Below are 27087 nucleotides of genomic sequence, written 5' to 3' on the forward strand. Positions count from 1 at the left end.
AAAAATGAAATAACCATCTCTCTGCTTTGTGTGGAGGAATCACTGGTTGCTTAGCAGATGTCCCGCATGCCCCCCCAGGGACAGGAGTAAACAGGTGTGGAATACACTAGACATTAGGCAATTATAACCTGGCCCATCTGACAGCAACATGAGCAGCTGTCTGGCTGTTTAGAAGAAAGGCATGGACTAGACAGAGACGACCAGGATGAAATCTTACACAAAGAAGCTGTAAGACAACATGCAGTGGCATTTCTTCCCACTGTTGCTGAAAGTCCCCAAAGCTGGATTTCTGCTACCTTTGTTTCCTCAGCTGCTGGTTAACTTTTGCAGAGCACTCTCACAAAACTGATTAATGCAAGGTGTTGTATTTGAATGAAGCAACCCTTCCACCCAAGGTATTACATCATAGGGGTTAAAGCGGAGGCATTGGTGTAAATGATCCCTGGGTTCAGCTTTTTATGTCAGCACATGGTTCCTCCACCTAGAAATCTCCAGAAAAATAAACAATACCTACTCATCATGAGGGCATATGCAGAATGAGCAGAATTCAGGAGGCAGATAACGAGTGGTATCCATTGAGGCGACATATTTATTAAGGAAGTGGGAGGGAAGGGTAAAGAGCTTGGGATTTGAAGATCAGATAGCGTATACAGCAAAAAGAAATAAAGGAATAATTCAACAGTAAATCCAAATTACATAGTTGCAAATAACTCTCCATCCACAAGGGTCACTTTGCAAGGAAATCAATGTGATTTAACATGAGCATCTTCAAATTCCTTATGGAGAAACCTGAGAGAAAGGCTATCCCTTTCATTTCAACTTGTAGAATTCTGTAGGACGGTTCAGAAAACCTGTGTGAAGGATCCCATTCTCTATTCGTTTCTGTAGGTTTGTAGAATAGTTTCTATAGAACCCAGTTTGTTTCATCAAAGCTAGCTCTGGTATGTCTGCAAACACACCTCCCTGTTGCAGGGTAAACATACTGTCATCCTGAGGCAGCATGGTGTAGTGTGAGGTGGTGTGGTCTGTTGGACTGAGTTTAGGGCTTGGAGCCAGGGACGCCTGTTTTTTTTTAATCTTGGCTCTGCCACTGACTTTCTGTGTGGCCTTCAACAAGTCACTTAACCTCTCTACCTCCCATCTGTGAAATGAGGATTATAATTCTTACCTACCACAGGGTGTTCGGAGGGTTAGCTAGCTAATGTTTGCATAGAGCTTTGAAAATGTAAAGGCCTGTGTAAGTGCCAAGTCTTACTGTTATTATTTCCTCTCTTGCCTAAGTTCATCTAACAGCTGCATGGCTACATATTCCCCCTTCCTTCTCCCTGGATTTGCAAGCCATGAATCCTACACTGACTGTGTCCTCTGCTGACTGTGGGACATGAGGGCAATCATAGCATTAAATAGAGGTAAAAGACAGCATTTGAGATGTTTGAAACGCAATGAGACCCTTGCTGTGTTTAGCTGTCAGTGACCTTTTCAGTCCTGGTTATCAGTGTAAGGCTGGCTGGCACTAACGTCCCACCCTTTTGGTGCCCTGTTATCTTTAGGATAGGGTGCTTGGTTTTGTTTTAAAATGTCAATGTAATGAGAATGGAAGGTGCCAACTGGCATCCTGGAGACCTAATGTAGCCACTCAGCTGGTGCAATAACCAGCCAGAGAAGTGCAAGCTTCCCCCACGCGACCCTGCCAGTGTGCCTTCACCCTAGCCTGTCAAGACCCTCCCTCTCTAGTCATGAGAGCAGAGCTCAGTCTCCATTGCCAATTCATTTTTTGGCCTCTGACTTGAGATTGCCAACGCAGCAAGGGGCCAACTGGTGGCAAGCGTGATGTCTGTGATTCGGACACCTCTGTTAAGAACTTGAATGAGACCCACCTCTCATTTCTTATACATCATCAAACAGCCTGCAGAGGGTAATGACTTTTATCCTCGTTTTCACCTGGGTGGGATTTGAACTGGTGACCAGGGAGGAGGAGGAGGGCTCTGTGTCCTATTACTGGTCCCCAGAGCCATCCTACTAACTTCAGGGAGTCGTTATCAATTCCTCCTGGATGAAAAGCTCCAGACCCAGTGTGGATTATTGGGTCAGGAGGAAGCACTGGTAACAGAGGCTGCTGATGTGGGTGGGTGTTTGGAGGTCAGAAGCACCCATAAAAAGAACACTGCCATGGTATTCATGGTTTGAAGGGAGCCCCACTTATGGCTGATTCAGTCAATTCCCTCCTTGAAATGCAGGCACCTACTTAGTTTGGTTTTCTATTTGTGGGTTGTTTGCCCTCTTGTCCTTCCACCCAGTTCTCCTCTGCTTTCTCGTATGTGGACTTCTGGGGCAAAATCCCCTTCCCATTCAGTCAATATTCCTCCCCCCACCCCTTGCATGATGCTTTTCCGTCTGGGCTGCCCACACATTCCAGTCTATCTCCTGTCACATTTTTTGGCACTTAAAATGCAACACTAAAACAATAATAGAAGATCATTGTCAGGTGTGGGGGAGAAGGTGCAACTTTTGATCACTTTCCGAAGGGTTCTTACCACAATCCTGGCTCCACTGGTTGAGAAGATTCTTCAAGGCCCCATAAGAATAGAAGACTAAAAATAGTCTGTCAGCTGCTCTTAAAGGTACTTGTAACCCTTTGCTTCCCCAGGTTTGCAGTGTGATTTTAAAAACGGGACACAGCCCTTTATTGCTCAGTCGAGCTTTTGGAAATCACACATCTGAAGATGCATCCAGCCACTGCTTATCGTGCAGGATACACTGGAGATTAAATTTGTAAACTTCAATTGGCATTTCTGGGCCTCCATCGATAAGCAGCCATAGTGCTGAAAAGGTGCCTAAGGGAGGTGGTATGCATATGCAAACTCTTGTACTGAAGCCTGGGGATTGGTTCCATCCAGCTGAAGTGGTGGCTCAGCCATTGGAAGGAGAGCTTTCATGTCTAAGCATGTACGTTTTGATCAAATACTCCATAATTAAGTTTTTCTTCTGATGGTGAAACCAGAACCCCAGCTATATGGGAAATGTTTCCCTGCTTCTGCCGCTGAGTTCCCCTTCCCTTGCTATTGGTGACACAAGATATAGCTGAATTGATCACATCCTTTATCTATCCATACTTGAAACATATATAGCCCCCATCACTATAGTGTCTGACCAGCTCATGATCTTTAATGTATTTATCTTCTCAACACCCCTGGGAGGCAAGGAAGTGCTATTATCCCCATTTTATAGCTGGGGAACTAAGGCATGGAGAGGCTAAGTGACTTGCCCAAGGTCACATGGGAAGTCTGTGACAGAGCAGTGACTTAAATGAGGGTTTGCCAAGCCCTAGGCTAGTGCTCTAACTGGTGGGCCAGCAAATTGCCCTGATGATCATTCTTTTAAGCAGATTTTTTTAAACAAAATCCTTCACCTCTGATAGAAATACTGCAGTATCCCAGAGTAAAAGCCCAAATCCTGGCACCTCGGTTGTGTTTTGCAAAACTTCTAAAAATAAGACGAAGGCAAATACCTAAGACTGTATTTACTCTACCACATGGCCAGACAACTCCGTGTCTGAACACTAACCAGGCTTTGCTCTTCTACAACGTCTTTAATACAAAGATCTTAAAGCACTTTGCAGATATTAATTAGGGACAAATGCTGGCAAGCCTCAAAATACCCCCGTGAACTAGGGGCAATGCAGTCCTTCATCGCTGTTGTAGAACCAGTGTGCTTCAGCAGCTCTCTCAAAGATACTTTCTGCCATCAGCCTAGCTCCAAAATAGGGGACAGCTTCCTGAAATGCTTTCCCTGTGATCCACAATACCACTGCACTATTAAATAAATCAGCATTTACTTGTAGTTACCACACAGTGTTATCTGAGTTCCAGTTATTTCCCATTCTAAGTATAAGGAAAACCGTAGTGTCTCAGCTATGTGGCACTTAGATACTAAAGGTTCCTTAGCAATACAATAAAGGATCCTGGGAAGTACAGGCCAGTCAGCCTCACCTCAGTCCCTGGAAAAATCATGGAGCAGATCCTCAAGGAATCAATTCTGAAGCACTTAGAGGAGAGGAAAGTGATCAGGAACAGTCAGCATGGATTCACCAAGGGCAAGTCATGCCTGACTAATCTAATTGCCTTCTATGACGAGATAACTGGCTCTGTGGATGAAGGAAAAGTGGTGGACGTGTTGTTCCTTGACTTTAGCAAAGCTTTTGACATGGTCTCCCACAGTACTCTTGCCAGCAAGTTAAAGAAGTATGGGCTGGATGAATGGACTATAAGGTGGATAGAAAGTTGGCTAGATTGTCGGGCTCAACAGGTAGTCATAAATGGTTCCATGTCTAGTTGGCAGCCGGTATCAAGTGGAGTGCCCCAAGGGTCGGTCCTGGGGCCGGTTTTGTTCAATATCTTCATAAATGATCTGGAAGGTGGTGTGGATTGCACCCTCAGCAAGTTTGCAAATGACGCTGAACTGGGAGGAGAGGTAGAAACACTGGAGGGTAGGGATAGGATACAGAGGGCCCTAGACAAATTAGAGGATTGGGCCAAAAGAAATCTGATGAGGTTCAACAAGGACAAGTGCAGAGTCCTGCACTTAGGACAGAAGAATCCCATGCACCGCTACAGTCTAGGGACCGAATGGCTGGGCAGCAGTTCTGCAGAAAAGGACCTAGGAGTTACAGTGGACAAGAAGCTGGATATGAGTCAACAGTGTGTCCTTCTTGCCAAGAAGGCCAATGGCATTTTGGGATGTATATGTAGGGACATTGCCAGCAGATCGAGGGACGTGATCGTTCCCCTCTATTCAACATTGGTGAGGCCTCATCTGGAGTACTGTGTCCAGTTTTGGGCCCTAGACTACAAGAAGGATGTGGAGAAATTGGAGAGAGTCCAGTGGAGGGCAACAAAAATGATTAGGGGACTGGAACACATGACTTATGAGGAGAGGCTGAGGGAACTGGGATGGTTTAGTCTGCGAAAGAGAAGAATGAGGGGGGATTTGATAGCTGCTTTCAACTACCTGAAAGGGGGTTCCAAAGAGGATGGATCCAGGCTGTTCTCAGTGGTAGCAGATGACAGAAGAAGTAGTAATGGTCTCAAGTTGCAGTGGGGGAGGTTTAGGTTGGATATTAGAAAAAACTTTTTCACTAGGAGGGTGGTGAAGCACTGGAATGTGTTACCTAGGGACGTGGTGGAATCTCCTTCCTTAAAGGTTTTTAAGGTCAGGCTTGACAAAGCCCTGGCTGGGATGATTTAGTTGGGGATTGGTCCTGCTTTGAGCAGGGGGTTTGACTAGATGACCTCCTGAGGTCCCTTCCAACCCTGATATTCTATGATTCTATGAAATTAAATGGATAGTATGGAACTCTTTTGTTACTATTGCAGGATCCAGGAGACAACAAATAAGATTTGTATCCATCTCATGGAGATTCTGCCTTTGAGTAGGTGAAAGCAGAGGCTGGGGGTGGTTCTGAACTGTAGTTGCTGATGGGTATATTGGGGGAGAGACCGTGCTCTCTGTTAACTGAAACAACTGGACTTACCCAGCCCCATTATTCTCACTGAGGAGCCATTGCTGGCTGCCAATCAATGCTTCTGACTTCTTCTCTTCCAGGAACTGGACTATCAGAAGAGACGCATGCGGGAAGCAGGGGACAGGTTTGTGCCTGTCATGAGTGACTTCATCACTGTGGCCAGTTTCAGCTTCTCGGAGCTAGAAGACCTTCTGAACGAGGCTAGGGACAAGGTAGGAAAATCCCTGAAAGTGCTTGACTGGAACCTGCAGCTTTCAGACCCACCTTCTGTGGCTCATTACAGTTTTGGGTCAGTTCCTACAGTATCCAAACCATTTTACCTATCATTCTGACTCTGACAGCTAGGAAGCTTATTTCTTCTGCTTCTTTAGGATCCCGATGAGTGAGCTTAGTGAGAGCAAGGGGAAAACTGTGTACCCCATATGTCTCTGTGTACGAGGAGGGAGGGAAACCCCTAACCAGCAGACACGGCGGCTACTTTCCTTCCCCCATATCATGTATTTTTTTCCCAGTGAAAAGTACCAGAATGGCAGCCCTGGGGACTGAAGTCCTCTACTCCCTATGGGCGGGCCATGATGGTAGCACTCAGGCATGGGTTAAGTCTAGGCTAGTCCTCAGGTTCCTGGATGAATCTGGGGCAGAGTCTGAACCTTGCAAGCAGCTCTTGAGAGATTTTGGCCATCTTTGGTCAGTATCTCCTGGAGAACAGAAACATGCCTCTGGAGCCAAAATGGAAGCAGCTGATTTAAGATGCTGGGACACTAATGAGGGCAAGGTGTGGTGGGAGGCAACATCCTGATATTCAAAGAGTTTCAGATTAAAGGTGGTGGGTTTGGTCTGTCTGTCCCATTCACTGAACGGATACAACCCAGATCCCTAGGTTCTGCCCATTGAATCTTTTTCTTCTTTGGAGCTTATTGATGAGGGTGGTGTGTATGGGGAGGAATGGCAATGGTGGGTTTTGTGACATGGTGTTAGGAAATACTGTGTTATTGGGAGTTCTGTCTTTTGGATGAGAGATCGGAAGCGCACTCTTCCTTGGTTCTTAAAGATCCCACGGCATGTTTTTCAAGAATAGGGTGGTTAGATTTGGTCTCCTGGCAAAACTTAGCTAAATTCTGCTGATGTAACGGTGGGAGATATGTACATCTGCAAGAAACATTGGGATCCTTCACATTAAAAAGTACCATAAATGTATCAATATTCAGTTGTTGTCATCAGCTCACACTTGCTTTGAAAAAATCTAGTAAGGGAAGTGTAGACCTCTGAAGAGGTGCCAGCTCTTTGCTGATGACTAGAAGCTGGCATTAATCCCTCTGTCTTTTGCTTGAATGGGAAAGAGTATGTATGAAAAGCTCATAAGGATATGAACATCTTTAAAAGAGAACAAGTCCTAAAATAAACAGCATGTAATGGCAAAGTTGTCCTGGTTGGCTGGTATGTTAAAAGCAGTTGGCTGTCCAAAGCAAACAAATTATTTCCCTTGGACCAGTTCATTTCCATTGCTGGTGTCAGTAGCTTGCAGTGAGAGGTGTGAGGGGACAAGCTGAACTGTGAATAAAATATCTGTAATTGGGTTGCCAGGCCTCCTGTTTTTCAGAAGACAAGCTTGATGCTGAAGGAGGATCAGGACAATACAGTGTCCTGTCACCATGCTGTGCCATCACTCTGACACAACATTTCATCACAATGGGGATGACTTGGCTTTTCAAAGTTGCAGCGTTTGCCTCACAGCATACACCACTGAAATCACAAGAGCTGGTTGGTTGGTACAGCAAAAATTGAACAGAAGTCCTCATTTGGCTCTGATAGCAAGGGAAGGGTGGCTTATGTTCCAGACCCTCCACTTTGGTTGTAGTATGGCTTCCCGAAGAGAACTCCCAGTCTCTGGGGGTATTTTGGACCTCTGGCTTTTATTCTTGTCTGGGATCAAAAAACTGCAGAGACACAAAAGAATGAAGAAAAGAGTGGCTGGGGGGAGAGCAAGAGGTAAGCAGACCTTTCAACCATCAAGAAGACTCTGGTTCAGTATAAATTTTGAGTGTGAGGTTTTGGGTCGGTTCCTACAGTATACAAACCATTTTACCTATAATTATACAAATGTCCTTTGTCCTCCCCCTCTGATACCTGATGTAGCACAGAAGAGGTACATTCTGTTGACATGCACTGACTGGCACAAGGCGTTTTCTTTTGGGGTCAAGCGTGGGTTAAACACATAAAATCATTCACTCCGAGGCATGGATACAACATTTCCTTGATCAGGCCAGGGCAGGAAAAAGGGGATCCTGTTGCTTTAAGGATAATTGGAGCGTCTCCCCACAGCCAGACCAATATGTCTGGAACTTGTTGCACACGTTTTTTGACATTTGCCAACATAAAGCATTTAACAAGAGAAGTCTTATTTTAATGACTATAACATACTTCCCCCATTCCCTATTACCTTCTCCTAACACACCCCTACTATTCTTGAACATATGCCTTTCCAGCTTCTGCTGAATCTAGAGCTTTGGTTCTCCCACTGGCATTGAGCTGCCTTGGACTCCTGAAAGAGAACTCTCTGTCCTTACCAGTACTGTGCTATTTCTCATGTTCGCTTCTTTTTTCCCCCTTCTCCTCCTGCTCTTTTTTCAAAACTGGAAATTCTCAACAAACCAGATGTGCTTCCCAGAGCCCATAACAGCTCCCATGCTCAATGGGCTCTCTGTTTGCTGAATCGTGAGCTCTGTCCCTGCCATGGAAACTGCTACTACAACTGCCCAGCAAAAGTAGGACACAATACACAGAGATCTCACTATCCTGTTCCTTTTGATTTCTAGAAATGAAATGGGGAGTGGGGGGAAAGGACTTAAAAAAAAAAAATCCTAATGCGCCCTGGAAGAAATGGTCTGGCTCACTGATTTTAATAATGAAGTCCTGGTTTTAACAGCTGGGATTGAATAGCATTCTAAATATAGTACTGGCTAATTGATTGCCAGGAGTTAGGCAGAGCCATCTTTCCTGAGCTTGGATTTAAAACAATACCAAGTATCTTTTCAAACCTGAGAAGTGATTTTTGGGTGTCTTTAGTGCTGGCAAAATATGCTCTCTATTTATTTAGATTTATAGAAGAAATCCACTCCAAAAGAACGCTACAACCCTTTGCTCCTCTCTGCTCCTCCAGTATTCATTGATAAGAGAGACAACTCCAGTAGTCTCTTTTCAGCTATTAATCAGCACAGTTTCAACCAACAATGATCCGGTAGTAAAAGCTCCTACTCAAGTCTTCCCATTTCCTCGCTGCTAAGGGATACAAAGGACCTTACAGCCTGTCCTGGAGGGCAGTACACTCAAGCTATTTAGGCCTTCCTGCAGCCTTCACTCTCTCAGACTAATGGGGCTGCAGCTCAATACCTTCCCTGAACCCAGTATGACATGGAGGGAGAGGCGGTCTCTCAGACCCTAGGCCAAACTAACACCTTAAACTTTACCTATAACATAGAAGAGACCCTACCAGAGCAGTCTATTTACCCATGGAACAGGTGTAGTGCAGCTTTCCTCCACACAGCCCCACGAGTGCACCTCAGCCCTACCTTAGACCGCATCTAATGTTGAGGGGGGGAGTTCAGTCTCACACAGCCCATGCAGTCTTTGGCTTCTTTGCTTAGACCGACGACGACTGGACCAGTTGATGCCAATTGGCCCCGTGAAGAAGTGATGTTGTTTTAAATTTAAGGGCCAGATTCTCAGACGCTGGCCTCTATCTTTGCAAGTGAAATGCTGTAACCACCATCATCTGTGCATGCGCAAAACGCATGCTCAGTTAAAATCAGGCTGAAAAATTGGCTCGAACTCTCAATAGGTTCACTCAGAGTGCTGGGCACTGTTCTGCTGATGGCTTTTTCACCTTCAATGCACTGTAACACCTGTGAGGGATTGGGGTTTTTTTGGAGAATTCAGTTTTGATGAAGGGATTATATTTTCTGCCATTTCCTGTGTGTGTGTGGCGGGGGAGGGATTGAGAGAAATTCCATCTTGAAATTTATCACCAATTTTCACAAGTTTGATCCACATGTGAAACATTGCTTTCTTCAGAGGGAAAACAGGATGAGTGTGTGTGTCACCTGAGAGAACTGTCCTCCTTGGTTTTGTGGGAAAACAGTGCAAACGCTGAAGCCAAATCAATTATTTTTTTCACCAGTTCTTCCCATGGTGTACATTTTATTTTTCTACTTGCTAGGGATGACATTTACCCCATAAGGCCTGTGTACCACTAACGTCCCACATAAGTGCTGACAATACACTGAAGTGAAGCAAAGGCATTGTATCTGTTCTCTGCACATGGGTGAACTTCACCCTGTGTGTATAGTTTATAATCTGTTTGTAAAACACTTTGGATCATTCTGGAAGAAAGACGCTATGTATATTTCAGACATGATCATTATCCTAGTGATTAGAATTCACAAGCTGGCTCTACAGTGCAGAAGCTGGAATAGATATAAAATCAACACCACGCATCCTTCTGCCCACTGTTGCTCAGTACAGGGGCATAATGAAGACAAAGAAATAACCTTGGCAAGGTTAAGATGAAAGGGAGGTGGGAGCCTGTCCATTCTCATCTTTTTTTACGACTTGACTATGTAACAATACTGCAAGCAGGGGACCAATATTGAGCATCATTAAGATGGGAGGTCAAAATCTGCACAGCCGCTGGATGCCAGTAAATTTGACAAACATAGTAGCACTGTTCTGAAGAGCAGCAGAGGAAAGTGAAAATCCAGCTAAGATAATAGCCATTAATGGCAGAGAGCTACAAGGCACGCAGGGATACTGCAGTCCAAGCAGCAAAGACAGAATGTCCATTTCAAACACAAAAGTTGGCCTCCCTCGGTCTTTTGGAACTGGTTCCTTCTGTCAGCTGCTGAGACTAATGGACTATTGGGGGAGTCAAGCTGGGGCACATTCCAAGAGGCATGGACAGATACCAAAGCTTGCCATCTCAAACAGAGCCATTTGGTAAATAAATCACCTCCCCAACCTACACTAAATTAGAAATGCAGATGGCCCAGGACAAGTTATCTAATGTGTCAAAAATGCTCATGGTGTCTATATTGCATGAGCAGGGTCGCTATTGGCTACCATGGAACTAGCTCAAATATCCTTTATGATCAATAGGTTTCAAGGCGATGTAGGGTCCCATCCAACCTCTGTGGAGATCGAGGAGTCTTTCCACTGACAGGCCCATAAAGAGCAGAGTAGCATTTAGTAGAACTGCCTTGCTGCAGAATTGGAGTCTTATAGCAACAACTTTTTGGTATCGCTTGACTAGGGAAGTCTTTTAAGTTTTGCTCAGAGCAAGTGGTACAATTCATTCTTCCCATTGCTAGTCCCTCAATAATGCTTGGAGACTCCAGGATAATTGTCAATGTTGTGGTTCGCCCCCTCTTCCCTCGCTTCCAGTGGGGTCTCTGCAGCCCTTTGATGTTTCATTGGCGGGCACAGCTGCGACTGTGTGCTGCCGTCCCGTTTTCCATCTCCTTCTTGAAACAACTTTTTAAAATAAACAACTGTCTAAACCATTTGCTTTGGCAAAAAGAGGAATTCAGTGGAAAGTTTGGCAGGCAATGAGATACAGACCTGTTATATCATGAGATGGAGGAGTGATAAGTTGTGGAAATGAATTTATTTTAATGAAAAATATATACCAGCCCATGTTATAATCTTCCCTCCACCCAAAACCCCACATTTTCCATCTTGCTTTGCCCATGTATCTTCCCCCAAATGGCTTAAGTAATAAGCAAGTTTCTATCCATGTTCCAGTGCTTGACATCACAGAACATCACAAAATACAGTGGTTAGTACTTACCTAATTTTCATATGTGGATTTCAAAGCACTTTACAAAAGAGGCTACTATAAGTACCATTGTCTTCATGTCACAAAAGGAAGCAAGAGTCAAAGGCTCAGGGTATGTCTACAATGGAATAAGACGCCTGGCTGGCCCAGGTTAGCTGACTCGAACTCACAGGTCCCAGAGCCTAAGCTCCAGCCTAAGCCCGAACCTCTATACCCCTAAACAGCCCTTTAGCCCTAGTCTGCTGACCTGGGCCAGCGGTGGGTGTTTAATTGCTGTGTAGATGTACCCTAAGGGACTTGCCCAGGGTCACTAAAAACATCAGTGGCCGAGTCAGAAATAGAACTCCGGCCACTGGCTGGGGAATCAGAACGCCCGTCTACTGGAGCATTCTGGCTCTTGCGGGTTCAGCCTGTTCAGCAGTCTGATCAGTTATGATGTCTGCTTATAGGGGCTTGGGATGTAGTTCTAACCCCACATATGCAGCACAGCACCACCTTATGCCATGGGGATGGAAGGGAGAGACCGATTCAGAGAGGAGTGCCAGCTGCTGAATCACTGCAGCATACTGTGTTTTCAGTAGAGTGCTCTCATTCAAGTAATGGGCAGGGCTGATGATACTTATGCTAGAAGCATTGACCAGATCATAAGAGGAAGTGATACAAGCTCAATCAATTTATTTGTGTCCCTCCATTGATGATGCAGCATTATGCAACCCACAGGTTATCAGGAACCCACAATTACGTGGACAAACAGGGCCCAAATGATGAAGGCTTGATGGCACCTCAGGGAATGGTTTACCTATCCATGAGCAGAGGGGGAAGGAGGTTCATGGCAAACCCATCTTCAGGGTCTCTGTGCCCACTGTAGAGGGGACTATATGAGGGAGACACCTGTAGTCCAGAATAACACGGAGTGTCTGTGAGATGTGGACTGGGGTTGACACAAGGAGGCATGAAATGCAGCAGATCTGTCTCGGATGCCCATGCTAGGGCATGTGTAATTCACTATCTCAAATAAGATAAACATGTCGTTTCTCGTAAGGCCGACAGCTATTGTAAAGAATTGTGACAGCCGGGGAGCACACAGCAGGCTCAGCCCGAGGCACGCACACATGCAGAGTTAATGGGCAGCCAGCTGGGGATAAGCCAGGCAATCAGAAATTTCCACTTCAACAAGGAGGCCCATTGAGTCGTAATCACCCTTCACATGATCCTGACCATTTTACACTTCAAAGCTGCTAGTAAGGCAAAGGCTGTGGCAATGCATCACATGCTGCTCATGCAGTGTAGGGTGGACACTGGGAAAGCAATGTGTTTGCAGTGGAGTGTCCTGGGTGGAGATGGTAAGTGCTGAGAGGCATACGTTGCAAAACTGATTCAGTTGGTAGGTAGGTAAAGTCCTAAAATAGAGGGTGTGTTGGAATTTAAAGGGTATGAGATTTCCTTAGCATCCCACCTTCAGTGATACTTGCATTTATAGAGTACTCTACAGACATTAACTAACTAAATCCTTGCAAGTTCCAAACTCCAGAGAAAATAATAAAAAATAAGTAAATAACATTTTGGGGGTCTATTCAAAAGCATCTAACAGTCTAGATTTGGCTTGTGGTCCCCTATTGACTACCACTGGACTAGCAGAAGGTCATATCAGAGTTGGGTCTAGAATCCATTCTTCTGGTTCATATTCCTCTGCTCCAACCACTTTTTCTGAGTGGGGACCAGAGAGAAAACATTTAATTAAATAAACCATAGTTTTTGTTTCATTGTTCATTTGTTACCTTTCGTAAACTTGTAGCTTGTATGTTTCTACCTTTCAGCTTTCATTGCTTTACAATAAGCGAATGTGGTATCATGAGGTGTCAGAATGCATCCAGCACAGTCCTTCCTCAAAGTTCCTTCAAAATCTAGAACCAGTTATATTCACAAGATTCTCCGACCGTTATTTTTCTTTAATGAGGGTATGGTGCCTTTAAGGAGGCAGTGGAAGTCTGTGACTCCATTTAGCGAGAGGAGCAATGACTAGAGCATCCCTGCTGATGAAGCAAGAGTAGCTGGTGCATGGTCGCCGTTGGGCAAATGGCAGTCAGGAGTATAGAGTGTGCATTACCCCTTTTTAAGGGAATTAAGAATGGCACTTGGGAACTATGCACATGTTATACGTAGGCAGGATTCAAGAGGCCCAGGAAAGGTCCAGGTCTTTGAGAGTCCAATAAAAGGACTAGTCAATACTTATGTACTCTGTGGGATTGCCCCTCCGTTCGTTTAAACCAGTTTAGTATTGGTGCACCATCTCACTCACCTTCCCAAAGTTCGATAATCCAGACCAATGTTAAGATTCATTCCATTTCTGCACTGGTGCTCCCATCCCTACCTACAAGAACCCCTGTGACAAAAACTGACCATCGCTAGATGTAATGACTGCCCATTGTGTGGTGTTGCCAGGGACTAAACCCAGGATCTCCAGTGCTAAAAGCACAGGCTTCTGCCACTTGATCTAACAGAGTAACTCCTCCTGCTGGTGGCAGTAATAACCTCTTATTCTTTGTGAACTAGATACTAGTGAGAAACCGTACAGAGTTGAGGATTTGGGTTCTGTCCTGCCTTTGAGTAAATGAGTCATTCTGGCAAATTTTGTGGGAGTTCAAAGGGCAGGGAATTGCCTAGAACAAGAGAGAGACCATTTTGTGCATGTTTTGTGTGGGGAAGGAATGTCGCTGGTCTTGATTTGTGCCTTACTTTTTTGTTCTCTGCAAACCATGGCAAGGAGTTAAATGGGAAGAGAATCCCTGACTAGGACTGTCCCCCGTGGTTGTAGAATGTTCTGGGCTCTTTGTTCTGTGCACAATGGCAGTGTCTGTGCACTACAGAAGTCTCCCCTCTTTCTTCGCCCCCATCCCGCCACCCTTTGCTGGTTGGCCTCTAATGGGAAAAAGAGAGAACTAAGCAAAGGGATCTTCTTTTTCAGGTTTCAAAGGGGCAGTCTCCACAATCTCTGGCATGTCTCCCTGGGGAAGGGCCGGAATCCCCAGCAGTCGAAACATATGATGCTTGCTCTCTACTGTAATTTTCTCAATATATATGTCCAGAGATAAGGGTTAAACTCAACACAACAGGCATCCATTGCTAGCCTGCAATTGCACCCTGCAGTCTCTGATTCTCGGTGGCTGCTGCTCCTCCTTTAACTCCTGTCCTGCTCGCAACTTGCGCTGCTTGCAGCAAATTTTGTTTACTGTCAGCTACTCTGAATTCCTCTGTTTGTTTGGGGTTTTTTGCCAAAACAACTTTTTTTTTTTTTTTTTTTTTTTTTTTTTTAAAGAACTAGACTTTTGCTGCAAACAGCTTTGCACAAGCCTGGCAGGAAGAGCAAAGGAGAGGGAGTGTGGGGAGAATTGCAAAATTTCCCAGGCAGTGCCAGAAAGAAACTGTTCCTTCATCCATTTTTGTTAAGGGATTTCTTTCCCCTTCAGTGCATGTTGGGTGGTGATGCTTATGCTGTTCCTCTCCCAGTGTCTATCCTCGTGCAGCCGTCAGAGTTGCAGGGGCTTCTGAGGCTGGATCCCAGAGTTTCTCACTCATTTTCTCACTCATTTGGGGTACAAACCACACAGCTCTTGGTCTCTCTCACGTTCTATAAAATCACCCAAGTGGGGGATGGGCAGCTAGATTGTCACCCCACGGACCAGGACCATCGTCATTTGTATTAATTGGGTGTGCACCTAAAGCACTTTGCAGTGATCAAATGCAGCGAATCTTTAGCCTGCAGGAGTCATGGTGTGGTTTAATGCAGGTGTGTCTGTGGGGAGGGCATGAACATCTCCGCTGGGGGAGTGTGTGGATGTGTGTGTGTGTGTGTGTTGGCTGAGAGCGCTTATGGGTGCTAATGTGTGTGTGGATCGGTGCTCGGAGCAAGAGTATCATTGAGAGGGCATATGGCTCTGTGTGAGTATCAGCGGCAAGGCATGTGGGTGGGTTCGTGCAAGTTTATGGCTGTGTCCGAGTGGGTGAGTATGATGATGTGTGCATGTACTGGCAACGGCCTGTCTGTGCCAGGGCTGCAGGGCTCATGACCCAGAGGCAGGCTTTGCTGTGACTTCACCACAGCCAGATCAAGGCTGCCCTGTGACTGAAGTCCTGCCAGTTGGCAGCCTCCAAATGCTTCCTATAGCCTCAGCATTCGCCTTGTAAAATAAAGGCCACTTCTGATGTTTCCACTCTCTTTTAAGTCCCCCTGGGAGCGCTGGCTGCTTTCCTTACCCTCCTCTCCTGCCCTGTCTGTCTGCAGCCTGGTTTCTGCCAAGCAACGCCCTTTGTTTGCTCAGTGGCCTCCACAGTGAGGGATGACACTGCAAAAGGCCAGTGATAGAACAGACGGTCATGTTACGGCAAGGGTCTCTTAACCCCAGCCACGTTCTCGATTGAGCAGAGGGGCGAGGTGGTGGGGGAGGCTCATTTGACCAGACACCGATTAGCACTCACGGAGAATGCTTCAATCTCTCTGGTCACACGATTATAGACATGAAAGTTGCGATATTACAACAGAAAAACTTCAAAACCAGAGTCCAGCAAGACACTGCTGAATTGGAATTTATTTGCAAATTGGATACAATTAACTTAGGCTTGAATAGAGACTGGGAGTGGCTAAGTAATTATGCAAGGTAACCTATTTCCCCTTGTTTTTTGCTACCTCCCCCCCCCCCCCCACGTTCTTGTTAAACCCTGAATTTGTGCTGGAAATGGCCCACCTTGATTATCATACACATTGTAAGGAGAGTGATCACTTTAGATAAGCTATTACCAGCAGGAGAGTGGGGTGGGGGGAGAAAACCTTTTGAAGTGATAAACACCCATTTTTTCATGGTCTGTGTGTATAAAAACATCCTCACTGCATTTTCCACTTTTATGCATCAGATGAAGTGAGCTGTAGCTCACGAAAGCTTATGCTCAAATAAATTGGTTAGTCTCTAAGGTGCCACAAGGACTCCTTTTCTTTTTGCGAATACAGACTAACACGGCTGTTACTCTGAAACATTTCATCATTGGTTACAGTGATGTTACTGAGGTGTGGCTGGACAGCTGCTCTCTGAAATGACTCTGTGGCCCTTAGGCACTGGGCATTTTTTTTTTTTTTTTTTACATTGGTGCTTAACTGGTGCCCTCCAAATCTGCCTGCAAATGCCAGCTGGCTAGTTAAGGGAGCATCTTCTTCAGGGGAGACCCTCGGGGAGAGATCAAATAGCCTTTCCTTAGCCAGCAGCAGATTGTGGAGGCAATTTCCCATGGGCCACAAAAGAACCCAAAGGGGCTCGAGTGCTGTGCAAAGCCGTCCCTAGGCTTTATCTCCTTGTCCCCCTTGAACAGCCCTTCTAATTGCCATGCTCGTGTTCTGTTCTTCTCCCTGTCTGACAGTATGCCAAGGCACTGAAGCATTTTGGAGAGAACGAGGGCAAGATGCAGCCAGATGAATTTTTTGGCATCTTCGACACCTTCCTGCAGTCGTTCACAGAGGCCAAGCAAGATCTGGAGAATATGAGGAAGAAGAAAGAGGAGGAGGAGCGCAGGGCACGCATGGAGGCCATGGTGAGAACCGGGGGAGGAGGCATCGGGGAGGGGACGCCTCTTTCCTTGTTCTCAAGAGAACAGGGGCCAAGTGAGACGATTACCCAGCTCATGTTCCATCCCTGCCACTGCTTCAGATACCTTCTCTCACTGTCTCTTTCGCTCCTGCAAGCCTGGCTCTCCTCCACCTGTCCCTCATCTCTCCTCTCCTGTCCCAGCTGCCTGTCCTCCGGCTCCCCTTCCTGCCAAAGTGCTCTTGGCTGTGTGCTTTCCCTCTCACTGCAGGCCTTGTTATTGACAGAGTTTTCAGTCATCAGGGGCAAACATCTGGTGGCTGCCTTGAAATCTCAGGGCTGACGTGAGAGGGGGGCATGGAGGGCTTCCAGCTCCCAGGGATCTGTTCTGCACTCTTCTCCCCAAAAGAGGTGGTGCTGGCCTGTCAAACCAGGGCATGCTGTCCCAGCCCCCAAGCTGCCTCCTTGACATCTGGGTGCCCCCCTCCCCACACCTGAAGGATGCCATCCGGCCATTGGGCGGGCTGCCTCCCCTGCACACATGGGGGATACCATCCTGCTTTAGGGCTGATATTCCTGTTTGAAAGCACTTGGCGCCAGATCCTGCTTGGTCCTGCCAACTGGGCTGCTTCCATTCAGCCTGGATTATCATCTGTTCTGTGCCTGTCCCCGGATAGCGCGTTGTGACACTGCAGCACACTGGCGCCTGCCTTGCAGACACCAGCAGCATTTCCCCCTGGCTGCCCTCAGTGCCTTGGTTACAGAGGCTGCCTTTGGCCCTGCCAGGGTAGGGAGAACGTGCGTGCATCATTTGATTCTCCTGCTGGAACTCTGGGGGTCGGGGTGAACTAACCTCCTTCTCTCACCTCCCCCGTTCCTGAGGCCTGAGAACTGCTCCGCATTCCTCTACCTCCTCCTGTGCTGCCGGCACTTTAACCCCAGCAGCTATTGCAACCCAGGGCTTGCTTAGGAGGATTGCTGCTTTGAGTTTTTATTGATTTATTTTTTATTTGTGTATAAACAACCAACCAACCCGCTCTGTTTGGCTTGGTTCAGAGGCGGAGGGAGGATTAAAGAGAAATCCCAGGACTTCAGCATTGTCCTTGGAGTTGCTGTATGAGGGGATTTAAAATGCCAGTACTTGGCGTCGGTTGATTGGGGCTAAGTATTTAAAAGTGAAGTGGTTCGTTGTTAAAGTATGGGTATTGTAGGTCAGCAGCTCTGAGATGCCTCAACGGCCTGGGGTAGCAGGGGGGCTGCAGATCCGGGGTGGGGGACCTGGGCAGAGCTATGTGTGGGGAGCCCAGGGCTGGGATGGTGGGGGGTGAGGGAGATGGACAAAGCTGTGTGTAGGGAGCCCAGGGCTGAGATAGCAGGGGGTGCTGCAGGCCAAGAGTGTGGGGCACAGACACAGCTGTGTGTGGTCAGAACTGGAATAGCAGGCGATGGTACACATTAACAATTTAGGTTTATTTCCTGTGTAGGTTGGTAGGGAAGGGGTATGTTTCCCAGTGTCCGGTATTCAAACTTGATGGGATCCCTCTTTTCAGAAAATCTTTCCCTATGGTAACCCACTTTCCTGAATGCCTCCCATCAGCCACCATCGTTCAGGGAAGAGGTAGTGAACAGGACCCCTTCACTGACCTGGAGAAGGGTTGTAGTTTGATATATGAAGGTGCTCCTCCTGCATCTCGGAGGCTAACATCGAGAAAGAGAGCATTATGGTTGGGTCTGTACATGTGGGACAGATCATGAGCCCTAACCCAAGGAGCCAGCCAGTGCTGGGGAGCTTAGATGGATGTTAGTGAGACAAACTCGTATGGCCAGACCCCTTGCTGGTGTCACTCCAGGGAAGCAGGGCATCACCCAGGGAAGAACTCGGCGAGTAAACTTTTTTTAAAAAAAAATCAAGTCTTCTTTTTCATCACTGATCGTATTAGTTGACTTTCTGCATCTCTTCAGGTTGGACAGTGCAATTTGGCTGGTCTGCTTCACTTTCTGTTTATAATTGGTTTCTCTTTCTGGAGCTCTTTCTGTTGCCTTTGTGTTCCCATCACTGTAGGAGACTGACTCCATCCCAATGCATGTGGTTTGATTGAATAACCGGATTTCTATTCCTATTTGGGTTTATCAGCACACCCTGTACTTAGTTTGGGGTCTAACCTAGGTCTGTCTATTCTCTCTCCTCTCTTCACCTATGGGCTGGGCTGTAACCTTCCAGCCCCATCTGAATAGGGTGTAGCATGCAGCTGCCACTGCCCCAAGAGCAGGACATGAACCAGATTGTAATTCTTGGGCTCTGCTCTGCTTCTCCCTTGCTCCATGAGGGAAGTATCTGCAAACTGCAAATTACTTGTGTCCCCCTTTAATGCTGGGTTCAGTGCAGGACTGGGAGAAGGGGGGGTGGGTAGACAAACCTCCACCTGCACAGGAGAATAGAGGAGCAGCCCAGTATGGCTGCTATCTCCCACACAGGCTCAGGCATAGGGTTTGAGGGGGGTTCTTATGCCTCCTTTCTCCCCCGTGTGCAGCAGGGCTCAGGACTGAGCCCCCCTCCCCCCCCGTAATCTAGCTTTCCACATCACGCCAATTGCCGTGGTATCTTAGTGCCTGCTTGACAACGTCCCTTAACAATGCAATGTTCTGTCCAGCCCCAGCCAAGCCTAAATCCATGTGCCTTTCTCAACAGCTGAAAGAGCAGAGGGAGAAAGAGAGGCGACAAAAGAAAGCAAAGGTCGGCAGCATCTCCGAGGAGAGTGGGGAGTTCGACGACCTGGTGTCAGCCCTCAGGTCGGGCGAGGTCTTTGACAAAGACTTATCCAAGCTCAAGCGCAACCGTAAGCGTTCGGGGAACCAAGGCTTGGAGACGAGTCGGGAGCGGGCGGTGACCAAACTAAATTATTAACAACAAAAGGAAGGAGGGGACGTTAAAAGGAAAAAAAAAAAAAAAAACCAACCCAAAGAAGATGATGACAAAGAACAAACCAAGAAAGATGAATGTGTGTGACAGCAATTGGCTGATGGTTGCCCCCAAGGGCTCACCCAGCCCATAGCTGGAGACGTTACCTTTTCATGACCAACTTTCCGCCCCTCCCCCATGCGCCTTATGTGGAATGGCTGTAAAAGTGCCTCGGTGGAGCCAGCAGGGTTTGTGACTGGGCCATTGGGAACATTGGCCGATTTGCTTCTGGGAATCTTGTCTCCAAGCTCAGCAAAGGCCCATTGATGACCAGAGGAAGCACTTGGGTCTTGTGGACCACTCAGCAGCTGGGGGAAGATCGTTCGCTGTGTGCCAAAGTACAAACAAGTAGTGTTCTCCGTCTGTTGAGACTAAGCAAGACCATTACATCTCAGGCTGGCTCTGAACATGCCTGATGCTTTCTCGAGATCTAGAGCAGCCTTCAGGAGTTTTCCACGGAGTTCCTTTCCAGAACTTGGTTTACAAAGAGTTATTGACTAAACCTGAAAAATGCTTTTGATCTCATGTACTGTGTATTTTTATTTTTGCTTTTTGTGGCCTCTAATAGCCAAAGCAAATGACGCTCAGAGGGGAAGGACGGGGTTTGGAAATGAGATGGAGTTCTGGCTTGAAATCCAATAATCAGAATTGATGAAACCATTTACACAACTTTTTTTGAAATTTTTTTTAAAGCCGTTTTCTGGAACCTGTTGAAGCTTCTAGGGATGTTCTAGAACCGGAAAAGTTGGGGGAGAGTGAAATACATGTTCTAGAATGGGTGCTCTGCATTGGAGTCTAGAAAATGAACCCACAGCTGATCGGGGCCAGATCCAGATGCCCTTAGAGCCTACTGCCATTGCCCAAGGGTAGGAGGGTAATAGCCTCCCAGTGCTGATAATTTCACACTGCTTTTGCATCATTTTGTTAGCGCAACCCAATGGAAATTGGGAACTGTATGGGATCATCACAAGGTCCTAAATAAAGACAACTTTATTGGAACGAACTCGAGTTTGCATCGAAGTTGTCTTCTCAACAAACCCCTGCAGGAACCATAGAACATCATACTATGTGAAGGACAGCCATGTAAAAGACAGGATCTTTTCCACTTGGAAGGTGTTGCTCGCAATGAAGGTGCCATAAACAAGACAGGAATTAATCAAGAGGACACAGATCTGAGTGGGTCGAGGGCTTTGAAAATTAGTTAATAGGAATTTTTTTATTAAAAAATAAAAATGTAAAGCACACAGCCAAAAACAAACAAGCCAACAAGAAAGACACTGACTATTTTGTTGCTATTTCTGATCACCTTCACGACTCTAGTAATGAGACTAGCTTATGCAGGTTGTCACGGTTTCTTTTGTCTTGTCTTCCTTAAGTGAGCTTTTTGGTTATCTTCCCACGGAGAGAAAAAGGAGGAGAAAGAAAGGAGCGTTCTGGATGTGATATTTGATGAGAGAAAGAGACCCATCGTCTGCAAAATATGCATTAAAAAACAAACAGCAGGAAATCTCAGTTTGGAGGAAGTCAGAAACAGCTCAGTTTGTCACTTTAATTGCTTGGCTTTATTTTTCTCCAAATGTCACTTAATCTCAGGCTCAGCATTGAGTCTGCAGGACAAAACTCCATGCCCTAGGCACACTGCCTGATCAGTATTATATTCAGACAACATCGGGGAAACACACTGTGGAGGTTCTCTGAACTTTGGAAGGTTAAATAATTATGTAAAGTATGGAGATAAGAAAAAAAAGTTAAAAACTGTAATGTTGTTTACTGTATTTTAAGTCTCCCTCCCTAGAATTTCCCTATTGATGACATTCCAGACCACTGCACCTCTGCAGAATACTCATGGTGAAGAGCTGGTATCTTACAAGAGCTGCGTGCATTCTCCTTCAGTATTATTCCCTTCCCCCTCGGGGATTAGCAGTGAACAGAAATGTCCATTGTGGCAGACACAGGCACCTTTTAGGAGAGAGATTTTGTATTTTCATACCAGGTTTTGAAAGTTTAAGAAAAAAACTCACATTTTTAAGCAATTTTTTAAAAACTCCAAAATAGATTTTTTAAAAATCTCTTCTGTAAATTATATTCACAAGCTCCTTGCTGCCCCCTATCAGATCAGTGCTCTATTCCAACACTATTTTTGGTGGCCGATGGGTCACTATTTTTTTAAAGCATGCCATATAACCCACCCTGTGAGAGCCATATGAGAACGTAATACATGCCAAATTGGTGTACAATTGGGTTTAGTTTTTGGTAGTCTCCAAATTCCAAGTCTGAGATTTTTAAGGATTATAAAGATCAGGATTTTTTAACCTGTTTTATCTTCCCCGGTTTTAGTGCTCACCCACTAATTCATAAGCCCTAGCTTATCACTAGTAGCAAGCCCTCTGTGCCCAGCTAGCGTCTACCCTTCTAACTGTGGGCCGCACTGTGGACTTAGATTACTGTGACTGAAAAGCCTACAGGAGCCCCTATACACCTTCTAGATCTACTCAGCTCTATTTCTCACCATCAGGTGTTTGAGTCTCTGATGCTTTTTTGCTTGAGTCTCTGACGCTGGATCAAGGCTGCTTTCTCCATCCTAAGGAGCCTTTAGCGCGTTCCCCTTCTCTGATCGCCTGCCCCATAGCAAAATGCTCTTGGGAGGAGGAGGCCCTTGGTGTGGGCTTGGACACATTTGCTTTGAATCCTGAAGGTGGGCAGCATTTCCTACCACTGACAGGTGGCAACAGGGAGAAAAGCCTGTTAACATGTTTTCATGGTATGAGAAGTGTCTGGCCATGTGGGACGGGAGGAACAGCTGGCCCTGCCCTGGAACCCGCCTTCATGCTGGGACTACGTTCCATCTTGATTTTAGACCTAGGGGTGCTGTGACTCAGTGCAACTCCCTTGTGCTGTTCAAACACAGCTCTCTGGAGAGCCACTAAGTGGCTAAGGAAGGAAAATGAAGGTTGTGCTGCCCTGCCTAGTCTTTGTTCTCAAGTGAATGAGTTTGTATTAGCAGGGGGCCCCACAAGGCGCAGGATACGGGCTGTGATCACTGACAGTGACTGGTGCTCGCTGTGAGACCATAAGAACCCGCAGGAGCTCCATTCTGGGTTTTTGGTTGGTTGGTGTTTTCTCCCTTGGCTGAGTCCAGAAGCCAGCATTTCCCAAGATTTGAAATAAAATGTCCATTTCGCTGGAACAAGAGGATACGAGTGTTGGGATGGAAGGGCGAGGGAGAGAGAACAGTTAAATGAAGGGGCTCAGTCTGCAGTGCTCTCCCAATTTCCCATCTTCCCCAATCCCTGGGATCTGCTCCCCGATCTGAGACTTGCCCTGCAATGTCATAGGGGCTCTGCTGCTTTTCCACCACCCCTGTGCTGCTCTGCATCTTGGTTCAGCCCAGCCCTGCAGCATCCCAGGAGCTTTCCCATCTCCAGCTTCTCTGGTCCTAGCTCAGCCCTGCCAGTCCACACTAGCACTCCTGCCATTGCAAGCACCAGTGAAGCTGGACCAAGCTACAGCTGTGGAAGTGCTTCCCTGAAACAGTCTGGGTAGGTGCAGCCTCAGTGTTTCCCTTGTGGGAATCCAATGGCATGTTCACCTTGAGGGGATCAGCTGCAATCACAGAGAGTCCTGCACGTCTGTGAACCTGCCCTTGATCTCACAGCTCCTGGACTTGCTGCTAGAGCCAAAATCTTCTCTGCCACTGCCTTGGGAACCCCCAAGTGCCTCACTGCTGTCCAGGCCTTGCTCCACCTCACTCTGATACCTCCATGATCCTTCTTGACAGGAATGTTTGTAGTGTGCAGCTGGCCTTTTTGGCTCGTTATGGATGGAAGGAAAATGGGGAACAGCACCGGCGTGGATACGGACCTTCCTGTCTCCTACCATTCCATTCAGCCTCCTACAGGAGCTGCTCACACAAAGCCCTGGGGTAGCATGTTGGCAGGCGGAAAGCAGCAGCCCACAGGAGGGCAGCTTTAAGTACCGCCTCTTTTGTAGCTTAACCGAGGCACCTCCTGAAGCCTTCCTAGCAGCTCTTTCAGAGTACTTAAACCCTACGCTAGTAAGAAGGATTCAGCCACTTTTCCAAAGACCGTCCTGCCAGCCCCAGAGGGATGCTGACAGCGGGCCTGCTATGTACCAGCAAATCCCAGGGAAGGGAAGGCAATGGGAAACAGAACAGGAAGGCCAGGGCATGCGCAAGGTGAAGACGACACGCTCGCAGGAGAACCTGTCTGGGGCAACTGCCAGTAGAGCTGGGATTTGGTTAATTCCAGAGTCATACTGGTGCAAACCTTGGCAGAGGTCTCAGGCAGTGAGAAGTTGTTCTCCCCTGCTCCCGGCCAGGGAACCGGGTTACAGTGGTACAACGTAGCTTCAACCTCTTCTGCAATGGGGCAGCTGTAAGGGGCCAGCCTGGCCCCAAAAGTGGATAGGCTGAACAGATAGAGGTGTGTGTTGATTGAGCACCCTCCTCAGCTCTTTCCACCAGCCAGCTCCTCTGGATCCGTGGCAGAGTTTTTAGCCCAACTGAAGGTAACATTGCCTGTCCTCCCTTGAGCCAAGTCCCTCCCCTGGAGTCTCACTGCTACAGAAGAGTGTATTTTCTATCTCCTTAAATCTGGCCCCCAGGGTCCAAGTCTACCCTTAATTACCCCTGTGCAAGCCCATTATTGTTAAGAGGGTTGCTCCAGGTGGCCACAGAAAAGTTATTAGCACAAGTACTTAGTCAAGTCCCTCCCTGGCTGTCTGTCTCTGGTCTGGGTCACACTTCTGAATCAGTCACATTTCTAGAGACCAGGACAATTGACCTCAAAGCAGCCCCACAACATGGGAGCAGAAAGGCCAGTCCACATTCTGCAGCTGACTGAAAATCCAGGCATCAAATCCACCCCTGCCACCTCAGCGGCCGCAGCAGGACTAGTGCTTAGTGGCTAGAGACTTCCCAAGGGGAAGATGGCTTGGGTGTTCTTCAGAAGCATTTCTGTAACGTGCTTGTGGTGTCCGAGGAAGGGAGAGAGGTTGTGAGGGGCTGGGTGGGTATTTCTGTGAGGGTCAGCCTCTTTGGAGGAATGTTTCCTCTCCTCAGGGACACTCTGAGCTGGGTTGTGGAGGGAGAGACATGTGTCTGAAGTGTCCTTGAGGGGAATGGAGACAGGTTGTACAGTTCATGATGTACATGATGTATGCAGTTTTGTTTCTGGGTATTTTTTTTATTTTGGTTAAATGTTTTTAAAAAGAATTAAGGTTTTTAGGAAGCTCTAGGGGGAAGCTGTAAATCTGACACCTCTATTTATTTTTGCCTTATTCTAGTTTGCTATGTTTGCATGTATGCACCGCACTACAGCAAAGACTATTGAGACTGTGCCAGGGCATTACACCAGCTAGCCGGTCTGCTTGGCAATTCTGGGCTGGGCTGCATGTCATCAGTTGGGTGGGGGAAGGAAGGAGAAAGGGAGTGTTCCCTGGGGTTTTGAAACCCCATTGGTCCCATGCCTCCCTGAAAGCAGTGAGCTGGCCCCAACACTATCGAACCCAAAGAGCTTTTTCTTTTAGACCAATTACAGATCTGTTGCTTTTGCACATTGTGATTTTATTTTATTCCAGTTCCGAGCAGTGGGCCAAAAGGTATGAGCACTCTCCTCAAACTCCGCCCACAATCCCCAGTTCTGCCCATCATCCCAGTGGAGCTGGATGTTTCTACAAAAGTGCTTAACACAGAACACTGTTGTCCTTTAAATTCTCATAATTAGGCTTCAGAGTTAATAGGTTGCTGAACCAAACTGACACAGTCCTCACCACTCTGAGCTATCATTCCTTTCTGGCTGCTGTCTCTTAGAGACAGCACGTGGCTTTTTTTTACACATTGGGAAGATTTTCTTTACAACTGTAAGGGTTAGATTTTTTTTTTGTTTTCTAATAGAAGTTTAAATCCTGCACATACATCTTCCATGGATCGGCTCCACCCAACTACTGATCCCAGTGGGCAGTTTAATTAAGGCTACTTAATCCTTATGGGATTTATGGCAAAAACAAAGCTGTCCAAATTTTGCTTAACATAGCACTTGTGAACTCATATGGCTACATGTGTATGCCAGCACAGAATGGGGCTATGGGTTCTCCAGTGGTGGTGTCCATAAGATACTTCAGAGAGTCATAAAGCCCTTTACCATGTTGTTCTCATTCTTGGAGGAACACTCTATAGATCTTTAAGGCCAGATGCTTCTGTTAGCAGTATAAATCCAGATCAGCTCTGGTGTGGTCAGGTCAGTCTGCCCTGGATTTACACCAGTATAACTGGGAGCAGCATCTGACTCCATTAGTTTCCTTTTGTGTTGCCTGCAGCATGTTCCACAAATTCCACACAGTACATTGTTAGAAGGGCTTATCACTAGTAGCAAGCCCTCTGCGCCCAGCTATCGTCCACCCGTCTAATTACCATCTGGAAAGGCTTCCTAAAAAATGTCTCAGTGCTGAAAGGAAACGTCGGATGTTTCAGATCAGTGCTTGCTCCTGCTAGGACCTCATCTCATCCAGTCTTCTCACTTCCTTGCATTAAGTTTAGCTTGAAACTTGCTGTCCACTGTTGGATTCCCCCACGTACTAAATTAGAAGGGGCAGAGCTGGGGAGAGGTCCGGTGCTGCTGTAATGCCTTAGTGTATCCTCATTTCTTGGTCAGTTTGACTATAAATGAATTAAATGTACAAAACCTGTAGTGTCCTTTTTATCTGCACCTTTTTATAAGAATATACTGTAATACTTAAAAAAAAAAAAATTAAAGATATATTGCCCCCACTTTGTTGCAGTGAATTATTTTATGGTTGAATTTTCCATGTGCTTTATTGGATGTCAGCTGGGCACATTTGATAGGTGTGGGTGGGGGGAGGATGTTCTAAGGAAGTATCCCAGTTTGGGGCCCCACCATCTCTCCATGACCTTTCTTTGGGCAAGAAGACATAACTGAGAACACTCTTTGGAGCCCAACAGTTATGCAAGGTGTCCACTGCCCACTGTTTAGATGGTACAGCCTTGTTTTCTGTTACCCCTCCACTGCAGGGATCTCAGCGCTGGGAGCAAGCAACAAACCAGGACTAGAACTTGAGCTTCCCACATGGCATTGCTGAATACCAGCCCAATCCAGTCTCCCCTTTGGAGGATTGTTTTGGTGGTAGTCCTTTCAAAGACCTATCACGTTCCATTCTGTACATTAGAGGG

The 27087-nt window shown here is 46.6% G+C and overlaps 1 protein-coding gene across 3 annotated transcripts in view; it reads left to right on the forward strand.

Annotated features, from left to right (window-relative positions):
• DAAM2 (dishevelled associated activator of morphogenesis 2) overlaps window positions 1-26662 on the forward strand; it is a 243722-nt gene extending 217060 nt beyond the window's left edge. For all 3 annotated transcript variants that reach the window (XM_073338564.1, XM_073338566.1, XM_073338565.1), the window contains 3 exons: window positions 5602-5733; window positions 16758-16928; window positions 19611-26662. In XM_073338564.1, coding sequence (XP_073194665.1) covers window positions 5602-5733; window positions 16758-16928; window positions 19611-19826 — 519 coding nt within the window. In that variant the 3' untranslated portion in view covers window positions 19827-26662. The remainder of the gene's footprint in view (window positions 1-5601; window positions 5734-16757; window positions 16929-19610) is intronic.
• The last annotated feature ends 425 nt before the right edge of the window (window positions 26663-27087 follow it).

Source organism: Lepidochelys kempii, chromosome 3 (assembly GCF_965140265.1).
Source record: "Lepidochelys kempii isolate rLepKem1 chromosome 3, rLepKem1.hap2, whole genome shotgun sequence".
NCBI classification, from domain to species: Eukaryota; Metazoa; Chordata; order Testudines; family Cheloniidae; genus Lepidochelys; species Lepidochelys kempii.